At 39.7% G+C, this 11,763-nt stretch overlaps 1 protein-coding gene across 1 annotated transcript; it reads right to left on the bottom strand.

The window, feature by feature from the left end:
* Positions 1-10,930, bottom strand: lingo1b (leucine rich repeat and Ig domain containing 1b). The gene is made up of 2 exons (XM_067249115.1): positions 10,866-10,930; positions 1-2,665 (listed from the first exon to the last, which is right to left on the bottom strand). Exons 1-2 carry the CDS (start codon positions 10,875-10,877, stop codon positions 809-811), a joined length of 1,869 nt encoding a protein of 622 aa, XP_067105216.1. The 5' UTR covers positions 10,878-10,930; the 3' UTR covers positions 1-808.
* Between the last annotated feature and the right edge of the window lie 833 nt (positions 10,931-11,763).

Raw genomic sequence — 11,763 nt, 5'->3', positions numbered from 1 at the left:
TCTGTCCATAACACATTATTAACTTCAATACTATGGCTGGGTATTTATTCTACCAAATAAAAAATACATTTAACATGAGCATGTGCATTATAACAGCCTGTTCTAGTTAATTCAAAACAAGAAAACACACAAAGAAAACGTAAGGCATCAAATCATGAACGCCAAAAGTATTGTACGATGATGTATGAACGTTTTTTGTATGAATGTGTGACTATACAAAACAAGGGTTTGGAAAGCACAGTGCTACTGCACATGCACCTGGAAAAATTAACAGAATACTGTACATCATACAATACTTATCAATCATCTCAGTCATTGACTTTCTAGGATTGTCAAGCATAATACTTTGGAAAAATAAATTAACTAATTATTTACTCTTGCTCTTGTCTCAATCATGATATTGTGTCTCTTGCCATGAACTGCGACCTTTGAAAAGTTTTGTGCTTTCTACTATTCTTTTTACCAATGCTTCTCTGTCCATTGCTTAATGTACATGGAAAGAACAAGAAAAATACATTTAGTCAAAAGGCTAGATAAGGTTGACAATCTCCCTTTACTGACACAAAGGAGCAAACAACAGGACTGGCTTATTTATCTATTGCCCATAAAAACTGACAAAGTCCAATACTTGAAATTCAGCATTTGCTTCTTAAGATTCAGTCCCTGAAGGTAAAACAGTCTTGGATATCGTCTCAAGAGACCTTTTCTGCTGTGTATGTTCTAAAACTCCCATCAATTCAACATGTATTGCAAGAGCATATTGTATCCAACCTTCTTTAAAGTCAGTGAGGTTACCAATATCTGAGTCTCACATCATTTTCATGTTGAATTTACGTGGGGCATCAGTAGGACTGCCTTCACCGACGTCTGCCTTTCGTGGCACATACTCAATCTCTATGTTTGGCTTCGCGTTACCTTTACCCCTACTCCACAGAAACAGGATAACAAGACAGAAGAGGACAACACCGAGGAATGAGATAAATCCCATGGTAGTGGCTATAACCAGAGTCTTCACATCAAACGGGAAAGGAACCATGGTCCGGGTTCCGTTGGCACCATCGTCGCTGGGCTGGTTAGAAATGAAGGCAAACGTTTTGTTGGGCTGATGGGGCCAGTTGGGGGAGTAGCTGTGCACATGCAGATGAGCTGGTCTTGAATCATTTCCAGCTGCATTGATCGCAGTGCACAGGTAGGTACCGTTGTCCTGGATTTGAGCGTAGCGGACCTCTAGTGTTCCTTCAGCTGACACTGTAAGTCGGCCAATGGATTTGGCTGTGATGAACTGCTTCCTGGGAGATAGCCACATTATCACAGGAGCTGGATCACCATCTGCTTGGCAAGTGAAATGCACAGTGGTCCCCTCATCCACATGCCTCTGTAGGGCTTTGTGGTCTCGAATTTTAGACTTTTGGCAGGTGAAGTAATCAGCAGGGAGAATATCAGGGAAGTCTTTAAATTCTTTGCCCTGCACGGCACTCGGTGAAAAGCAGGTGGGTTGCTGCCGGTTGAAGTTGAGCCTCCAACGCCGGCGAAAGACCCACAGCAGTCGACAATCGCAGGATAGGGGGTTATCATATAAAGCCAGGGTCTCCAGATTCCCCACTGAGTGAAAGACAGACTCTTCAAGGGTGCTCAGGCTATTGCTGGATACGTTGAGGATTCTGAGGTGGTTCAGTCCACGGAAAGAGTAGGGCTCGATAGTTGCTAATCTCCCTCCCACCAAGTAAATAGCTTGGAGTTTGATTAGATTGTGCAGTTTGTTCCCTTCGACATTGTGAATGGGATTAAAGGACAGGTTCAGAAAGCGAAGGTGCCCCAGATGTCGGATGGCTTGATAGGGGATTGCAGTCAGATTGCAGTTTGTGATGGTCAAAGATGTTATGTTTAGTCCATACAGGCATTTCGGCGTCATTGTTTCCAGGGAGGGCCAATGAGAAATCTCTAAGACCCTGAGACGGTACAGCCTCTTGAAGGAGTAATCTCGGATGACATTGACACTGAGATGGCGTAGCCGCAGCGATAGCAGGTTTTGCAGATGGCTCAGGGCCTCCGTGGGCACAGAGGTTAGGTTGCATCTCTCCATGGTGAATCTTTCTAGATTGCTGAGTCCATGGAAAGCTCTGGGTGAAATGAAAACCAGATCATTATCACCTACTTCCAGGGTTTTCAGATTGTAAAGCTCCTGGAACATATAGTCCAGCAGGATCACAATGTTGTTCTCACTAATATCTAGTTGGGTGAGGTTGCTGAGACCTGTGAAGACTCCCAGCTGAATGAGCTTGAGATGGTTAGTGCGCAGTCCTAGAGTCCGCAGACCGACAAGGTTGCTAAAAGCCCCAGGCTCGATGGACGAGATAGTATTCTCATTCAACTGCAACTCCTCTAGCTGAGAGTAGCTGATGAACTCTTCGGGCCCCAGGCTTCTCAGGCGGTTCTTGCTAAGATCCAGTAGTCTAGTCTCAATGGGTATGCCTTCAGGAAGTGTTGCCAGTCTCCGTCGGTGGCACACTACCGAGCGCTCCTGAGCATTGCACTCACAGCGGGACGGACAGCCCGTGGTTGAGCCAGACAGCACAGTGCCCAGCATCAGCACCAGGATGGGCTGCCAGCATGCCACCAGGTAGCTGTGCCCACCTGCCTCCCCAGAAAACATCCTTCTGTTTACCTATGTAAACACAAGGAAATAAGACGATTAAATTATATATTAGTTGTGTTTTGCAAGTATAAGTACTGTGTATATGTCAAGTATTTTATAGAGGATATAACTCTGCTTACATTTCTCACTGTCGTTCATATATTTGGTCAGTTTGCAATTTAAAAAATTCAAATTAAATCAGTATACAGTGTTGTTTCTGAACTATTTAAATGTGTGTAGCATCTTGTGGCTAGTCCATTTCCTGTTTTGGGCTTTTCAGAGAGGATAGCTGTCGAAAGTAAATGTATCACCAAAACTATTACTGTTCTGCTCTTGACCTATTTTAAAATGTAATTTCATTGCCCTTCATAGTGTAAATACATTAACCCATTTAAACTCAATTTGGTTTAATTGTCTCTGTTCTTCTTTGGAGAACTCTCAGTAGTAATCAGCAGCATATAAATGAACAAACAGTGACATAGGTATTGTTTCAAGGATTCTATACATTAGATTTCACAAATATGTTGCTTGGAAACTAAACAGATTATTTCTATCCAACTGTCTGGATGTTGACCTTGGAGTGATACACCACTGAAATTGCTGCCAAGCAGCAATAAATGAAGAGAGAGACTCTTTGAGCTTTTTTGAACCCTATTTACTTTCGACTCGGGTGCTTTAACTTGTAGAAGCCTTCAAGCTCTACTTCCCACATTGATCATACAATTTGAGCCCCAGCCTTGTATGTGGGATAGCTTCTCTGACAAGTCTTATACTAACTCAGAATAATAGCTCTGGGCTCTTTTTATTGAGAGGACTCTATGTGACCAAAACCAAAACAAAGCTAAAGGGACAAGTGAAAATCAGTAGACGATGCAATCGTTTATTTTTCTCTTGGTAATGAAGACTGTCAGACAATTGATTTTGTGCACAACATAAACTTCTAACAGTGGTTTACTTGTGAATTTTTCCCAGCACTTCCTCAAGTGATAGCTATCTGTAAATAGTTGACAATAAAATATTGGAGGGTTACCACATTTACCTCTGCTACCATGTTTGGTTTCCAATATGGGATGTAATGGACACCAAATGATAAAGTACATTATTAAACCATAAATAAGACTTATCACAGGATTTTTGATTCATGGAGTTTTACCCGACTCCTTAATGTCTGTGATCTTGGTTCCAGTGGTTAAAGATAAAGCGGGCAAAATTAACAGCAAAGACTAGGCCCATAGCTCTGGCTAGTACTCTGTCGAAAGTGTTAGAGAAAGCTATTCTTACGAAAATGGAAACATTTCTGCTGACTTCTGACAACCAGTTTGGATTTAAACCCAAACATGGTACAGGCATGTATATATTAGCCTTGAAAGAACTGTTAGAGCTGTATCACAGTCACAATACCACAATTTTTATGTGTTTTATTGATGCCTCAAAAGCATTTGATTATGTGAACCATGAAAAGTTATTTTATAAATTATGGGTTGTTCCTAAATGTCTGATAAGAATCCTGGCTCTCTGGTATGCCCAAAAAGTATGTGTGTGAAATGGGGAAATTATATATCTGCCCCATTTCATGTCTCTAATGGAGTGAGGCAGGGCAGTATATTGTCTCCATTTTTGTTTAATGTTTATATGGACGATTTGTCAATTATTTTAAATGACAGGTTGACAGGGTTGGTAACAGTATCATCAGTCATCTAATGTTTGCTGATGATTTAGTAATTCTCTGTCCATATAGTGCTGGACTACAAGAGATGTTACAGGTGTGCTCCCAATATGGATCAGATTTTGATATCCAATACAATGCAAAGAAAAGTAACATCATGATTGTCCGGAGTAGGGGGGACTCTAAACTCTCTTCCCCCGACTTCTTCTTGTCTGGAAACAAAATGAATGTCATTGATGAATGTAAATATCTGGGACATTACATCTGTGCTGACCTGTCTGATGACGGAGACATTAATAGACAGTGTCAAATGCTCTATGGACAAGCTAATATGCTGATCCTAAAGTTTGGTGCATGCTCACCACCAGTTAAGACCAAACTTTTCAACGCATACTGTACCCCCATGTATACTGCCCATTTGTGGAGGCACTACAAATAGTGTAGTATACACAGACTGAATGTTGCCTATAATGATGGCTTGCGGATGCTGCTAAGTGTACCGCGATGGAGCAGTGCAAGCCAAATGTTTGTTAATGTGGATGTGCCCACCTGCCCTGCAGTGCTGCGCAGACTCATGTATAGCTGCATGTGCAGACTTACAACCTCTATGACCAATCCGGCACTAAGTTCAGTGCGATGCTTTTCTAATATGTGGACTCACTGGCATCTGAGCCTCCTCAGAAAATGATATACCTCGTGATTTTATTATATGTTTGTCTGTATGTTGTTTTGTAATCTATGGACCTAGTAAGTGTCCGAAATAAGGTTTATGATGATGATGATGATTATATCCAATGGATATTATGCCCTGTTCTATCCATGTTCTCCATGACACCTAGTGTAATCTACTAACTCTCGTTTTATTCAAACATTTCTCTTATAAAAATATTTAATTATGATAATGAAATGTATCCATAAAGCTCGCACATACTCCTAAATATGTAAAAGGAGAAGTGTAATGTCTCTATAAAACTGTAGTGGATTATCAATAGAGTATCAAGTGGAAAAACGGTTATCTACTGTATAATCAAATATTCATAATGTCGTCGCTGAGAAGTGGGAGCTGAATCAGCTATATAGACTGATTGAATTAGCAAGAATGACATTGGTGCCAGTTATTATTATTGTTAACAAAACATAATAGAAGTGAGCTTTGGTTGCCCAGCAGTGGTCCTTGATCAGGCCTTATGTTTCGTGAGTTGTGGGACACATTTTTGTTGAACAAAATATCCACCCGACAGGGTGGGTAAAGGATTCTGCCCATGGTGTATAAACTCAAATTATACTTTACAAATGCCAGGTTGTATAAAAAGTTAGAGCATTACTATGCCAAGGACTGTTATTTTAACATATCCAGCAAGCCAGTAAGTGTCTATTCCACTTATTCTCTAACCGAAATGGTTTATTTATTTTTCTGCATGTTTACGATATCCCTCAAATTCAAAGTCTGCATCAGTTGCTGAATGATGTGGCAAAAAAAAAAAATCTTTTAGTTTCTGTGTAAACCTATCCCCTGGACCTTTCCTGAATAAAGTGTTATTACATGACTTGTGAATACACAGAACATGTTCATTGATAAAGATTAATTATGCACTTGCATCTTTTCATGCCATAAGTTGTCTCACTTAGAGAGGCTCAGTAAACAGGTCAACAGGGGTTTCATGAATAAATCCTCACTTCTTCTGTATGACTGTTGTCTGGTCCCCCTCAAACAGACAAAATTTTAATGCAATGTATCTATACTTGGTATCCCATACATCCACATTTTGTTTAAGTCAAATATGAATGTATATTATTTTGGGGTTGTCTACATCTGTCTAAAAATGTTTTAAGAACTACTATGACTGTACAGTATATCTGGTGCATGAGTGTGTGCTACAGTTCAATCTTCATATGTTTTTTTATGTAGTGTGGTGACATGCATAATGAGAGTGATCTGAGCTGTGTCCAGTAATTCAAAAATCACTTGTAAGAGTCAGTGTAATTGTACAATGCATTTAGATGAATTAAAGGGTTCAAACGTGATTCAAAACATCCTAAGAATGTCAAACGAGCCAATGTTTTTATTGCTCTGTTTTGAATTACTTTTCAAATCACAAACATTTGTATTATAATTTATAGCACAATCATATTTATTCCCACTCTCGGAGGAGAAAATCCCCCCACTGGAATGTAAATCCTAGAACTCTCTTTCTCCCTGGAACTGTCTCTCTCCACCTGTCTCTCTTCACCCCCTCTTCTTTGGGCAATGACCTTGAGAGGAATCACAGTGGACATGTAGCCTCTCTCTTTCACTTCTCTCTTTGTCTGCTAGCTTTTTCCATTCTGGACATTCCTTTTCATTAAACTCTGACAGTTTCTCCTCTCACAAAATGTTGCCATTTCATCAGTCTTCCCTTTCCTAGTGCTCCTTCCCACCTCTCTCCTGTCAAATTAATCTACATATTACATACTGTACCATATGGGCCACTTCACCTTTATATGAAGTTGTCTAGTTGTACAATACTATATTATGCACCATATCTTATAATTGTGATAACTAGACTAGACTAGGTTTAAAGTTGAAACTCTAACCTTAGGTGCAAAAGACGTCTTCTGGGCAAGAAGAGCTTTTAGCTTTGGCATTAAACTGACAGATTTTAATAGGTAACTGTTTTGCCACATAATTTACAAGTAAATGTTTTTGCTCATCAGCCATAGACAGCAATGCACATTGTGTAAGTATGGATAAGTTCAGATCCAAATACTTTCATTTGAGTTTTTACGGTATTGCTTTGCATTTTCTTCCAACTCCACAGTGAGGCTCCTTTGATTTAGTTTCTGACAACATTAAGATTGAGATCAAAGCAGGACTTTTTGAGAGACAAGAATCTGTTAAATTGACTTGAGGCAGAAATACTGGACACCTTGATGCTGACATCTACATCCGTACTTGAGACAGACTGTGAAAAATAATAATCTTATGTTCCCACTGCTCTTGTCAGTCACAGGAGTTATAGTACAAAACAGCTTCAGCAAAGAAATTGAGAAGATCAACATTTTGATCCATGGCCACTCAACAGTAAATTATTAAGGGAAATAATTTAACATATAAATGTAAAATGAAATACTTTGACAACTGTTTAATCTTTTCCCCGTGTTCAACAAAGGACAGTAATCACTGATTGTATCACATTATCAAGGTTTCAACTGGGGAAACCGAAGGCATACGTCAGTGTAGAAACATTTCACTCTGCATCATCAAAGCATGAATTACCTTTACTAGATGAACAGGACATGTAGTATCAGATACAAAATACGATATATTATTCGGGGGAACATCAGACTTATGCAATATGCAAACAACCATGGTTGATGACACATCTCGGCAAGCACCAACGGGAAAGTCAACATGTTGCACCGTCAGTTGGTTTCACTTCATTTGGATGCTTTGTTCTGTATAAAATGGCTTGTGGTTTGAAGCCTGCACTGAGTCTAATTGGTAATATTTCCACATGGATCTGTCTCTCAGCTGTCTGACAATGTCTAATAATAATTCCATAAAGGCTGCATCTTTTCCTCATTAACACCCATTCCGCTTGAAATTCACAGCTATATTCAGCCTAAGCTGGTAATTACACAAACCTTTTCCCCTCTGAACCAACAGGGATGCTAGTTTGGAGTTGAATTGGAAAGAAATGGGGCTCAATGCAATCCCTGAGGCAATTCTACACTGGCCAAGCTTCTTAGGCCCCTTTATCGACAGTACAATGAGTGATTTTGTTAGATTTCATACAAAATTGCCCATATAAAAATTACCAGTGAGCCTCACATATTAATTTAGGCAAATCTCCGCGCTAGAGTCTCACAACTAGATTCACTGAAATATTCACAATAGTATTGTAACATCGGGGGAACAGAATCACTGGATCCATTTTTAAATACCTAGAAATGCCTGAGTATGAAACCAGTCAAGTGTAGGAGTCAGAGGGAGACTCAACCCCCTATCCGCCTCCATGGCTGTCTCATATTTTACATAAAGCTGTTATGATTAAATTTAAATGGGGGAGGCTGCTGCCGAGGAGCAGCACTGTGACCTTCTGAATACATTTATGGAAAACGAGATTGAGTCCTCTCTGACTGATCTTCCTGGTGTCTTCTCGTCTCTTCCTGTCACCAGGCTGGACCATACATGTTGTCTGACCTTCTTAATTGTGTCTCTTTTTTATGGTGACAGAAAATAACTATTATGTTGCACTGCCCTGATTCTAGAGGTTCCTTTTGTCAGTTGGACCCCCTCAATAACAAGTTGCTGCCATTTTATAGACAATTATGCTGCCATGTTTATGCTGCCATGTCCTGATTTCAGAGGCTTCTGTCAATAAGTCCTGCTGCTATTATTTACAGAAAGTCCAACCATCTTGACGGTCCTGTCTCTTTGGGGTGACAGAAATGCACCATTATCCTGTAATGTTTAGATTCTAGGGGATCCTGCCATTTTATCCCTGTGTTGCTCGATAAAAGCATTCTACATAATTACCCTACCTAGAACATGAAGAAAAACAGTCGTATACTAAATCTGCATAATCCAGGGATGTATACTGCACTGCATTACATTTTCAATTCATTAAATGACTGAGTTTACGGCCGATCATATCATTAGGACAGGCAGTTTATTAACTGTATAACATAATACAGAGTATATGGATGTAGTGTGTAGTATATAAGACATAAGATCATGCCTTCATGTTGAAGATCTCATCAGGGTTTAATCATCTACAGTAGACGACAATCAAAGAGGTCTCTTTGAAAGATAATTTCTCATCATTAATATTATCCATTATATTGATTTTAAATAGTAATATATTATTATATATGACCAAATATTTTCTTAACTTTACATTTGGGGGCAAAATTATGTTCTTTCACCTCTCCCTTTTTGTCACCGAATTCAATAAAGCATGTGATTACTTGTATGCAATACATTAAAGTACATGCCTTTTCAGTACAGATTTCAATTTGAAACCACATAACCTGAGTAATCAAATTGTAGTCTAGTACTCTGTCTTGGAATTGCAAGTAGTCTGTATACATGTTTGAAATTATTTTGGGGAAAAAGATGTACCCAATGGGAAATTTTAAAAAGGCTGCCATAAAATCAAATTGAAAGATTAAAGCAATAGCTAAAATTGTAATGTAACAGTATTCGAGCTTTGGTTGGCTTACAGAGTCAGAACTGTTTTGAGTTGACTACTTCCTGTCTGATGTGTCACAATTCTGCAAACATCTACATAAATACAGCAGCGGAAAGTGTATTGAAACTATCTGGAATGTGGTTGCACTGACATGGTTTTAAAAGGCCATTCATGAACTGAAAATTACATAATGCATGTATTTCATTGAATCAGCATAGCTGATGATGCATGTTTATGGGTAAGACAAATGTAATAGTTGGCCATGCAAAAGATAAACTCATGTTGGGCTCAGCATGTTGGGCACTTTAACCCCAAACAATATTGATTTGGGGGTAAAATGTGGTTTCTCTGGTCCAAGCAGTGATAATTTATATTTTCCCACACTTAAGGTTTTATATTAAATGACTACAGCACATTAGTTGAAAGTTGAACACACATTTTTTTTTTAATCGAACCTATTTCTGGGAGTCTCAGAGAACATCAAGCATTGTGGCGCCTCTGTGCATAAGCAAACACTTCACCTGATGTGTCAACCTATGGCTTGCAGCTGTAGTGCTGCACGCTTAACATGGGAGCATAGGAGTCTATGCCAGCATACTGCAGACACAATTATGAAGAATGCAAGAATGAATAAAGGCTGCAAGATGAAAGGAAATGACTGGATTGTTTGACCTACATACATAATGGAACAAAGATTCCACCCACCCCCACCTTGCAACCTGTGGCACTTGAAATACCTTTATGATATTATTTAACCCCAGGGAGTGAATACAGCAAATGCTTTGAGATTATATAGCAGCATTTATATAACCAAAATAAAAAGATGTTAGGCCAGATGGGTTTATGGTCTCCTAAAAAACACTAATAAGATATGATTAGAAGGGAACAACAATCAGTATGGTAAAGCATTCAATCAGAAACAAAAAGCTTGAACACGCCATTGCTCACCCTGCAAATACTGTTGGAATACACAGACACAGGTGCGCACACAGATTTTCATACAGATGCACATAGAAGCGATACACTAGTAAACACTCATGTAGGGGCACACCGTAACACATTAAAAAACAAACAGGTGCAAGCACACACAAACAGAAATACACATGAACAAACACACATTCCTTCTCGCTCCCATACAGTACATTCATTTCCACATGCATGCAATCAGTGAGCTGCATTTACACATACGTAGGACCACAAAACACTGCATTAGGATGACACAGCAAAAATAATTCTTGCTATATATTTTTATAAATCATCTCTTTTTCTGTCCTTTCAAATTTTTGCAGTCGTTATTTCTTCTCTGGTGATTCTACCCCAGCACTGCACCATAATAAATCTGATTCAGTGCATCAGTGCTTAAAGCCAAAGGAACAGACACAGTCCTTACCAGGATCGTCATGCAGAGAATTCTAATTCAAGCTGCTCCATGTTGCCGAGGAAATCCAAATTTCATCAGAGAGGGGGGAGAGAGGGATTGAAGTGGCCATTGGGAGGGATTCAAATGGAAAAAGCGAGTTCCTGAGGAAAGATAAAATAATTAGAGTCCCTGGGCGAGGGGCACGAAAGATTTCTCTGTCCTCCAGATGCTCTAAATCCGGCAACAGTGATAGGCTCACATGTAAACAGAGGCTCCGGTGGCTTGCACACGCTTACATACATGCTGCACCTAGCTGAGCGAGGCACCAGTGTGAGGGAGACAGGGAGAGAGAGAAAGAGAGAGAAAGAAAGGAAGGGAGGGGTCGTTGCTGAGCAAGGTAGAAGGAGGAGCTGCAGTGTATTGGGAGACAAGAAGGGAGGGGTAGGTAACAGAGGAAAGAAATAGATAAAGAAATGTTCTCTGATTGCATTGACAGCATCTTATGAATGCTGTTTACTTGAATGTCCCCATTTCGAACTTGATTCAAATTAGCTGGGGAGAGGGGAAGGGGATTGAGGAAAGACAGAGGAAAATATACTGAATGAGGAAGCAGCAGACAGATGAAGACAGTGGGAAGGAGCATGGGGGAGAGACACAGCAAAGAAAATAAAGGTGGTGTGTGTGTGTGTGTGCATAAATGGTGGGGTGGGGTTTGCTAGAATCACGTACTGCCAGTAATGGAAAACCACATTTAATGTGTCTCAGTATGTCAGAGTTGCAAAGGGAAAGGTACAAATTTCAGTTAATTGGAGGAGTTTGAGCATGGCATTGTACTAGCAGAAGAGAAAAGAGGAGAGAGGAGATTAGCACTTTCTGTATTTTAGCTGCCAATATTCCCACATCATTTCCTGTCGCTGTCATATGATTA

Source organism: Osmerus mordax, chromosome 13, assembly GCF_038355195.1.
Source record: "Osmerus mordax isolate fOsmMor3 chromosome 13, fOsmMor3.pri, whole genome shotgun sequence".
Lineage (NCBI taxonomy): Eukaryota > Metazoa > Chordata > Actinopteri > Osmeriformes > Osmeridae > Osmerus > Osmerus mordax.
This window is presented reverse-complemented; position numbering and strand designations above follow the sequence as displayed.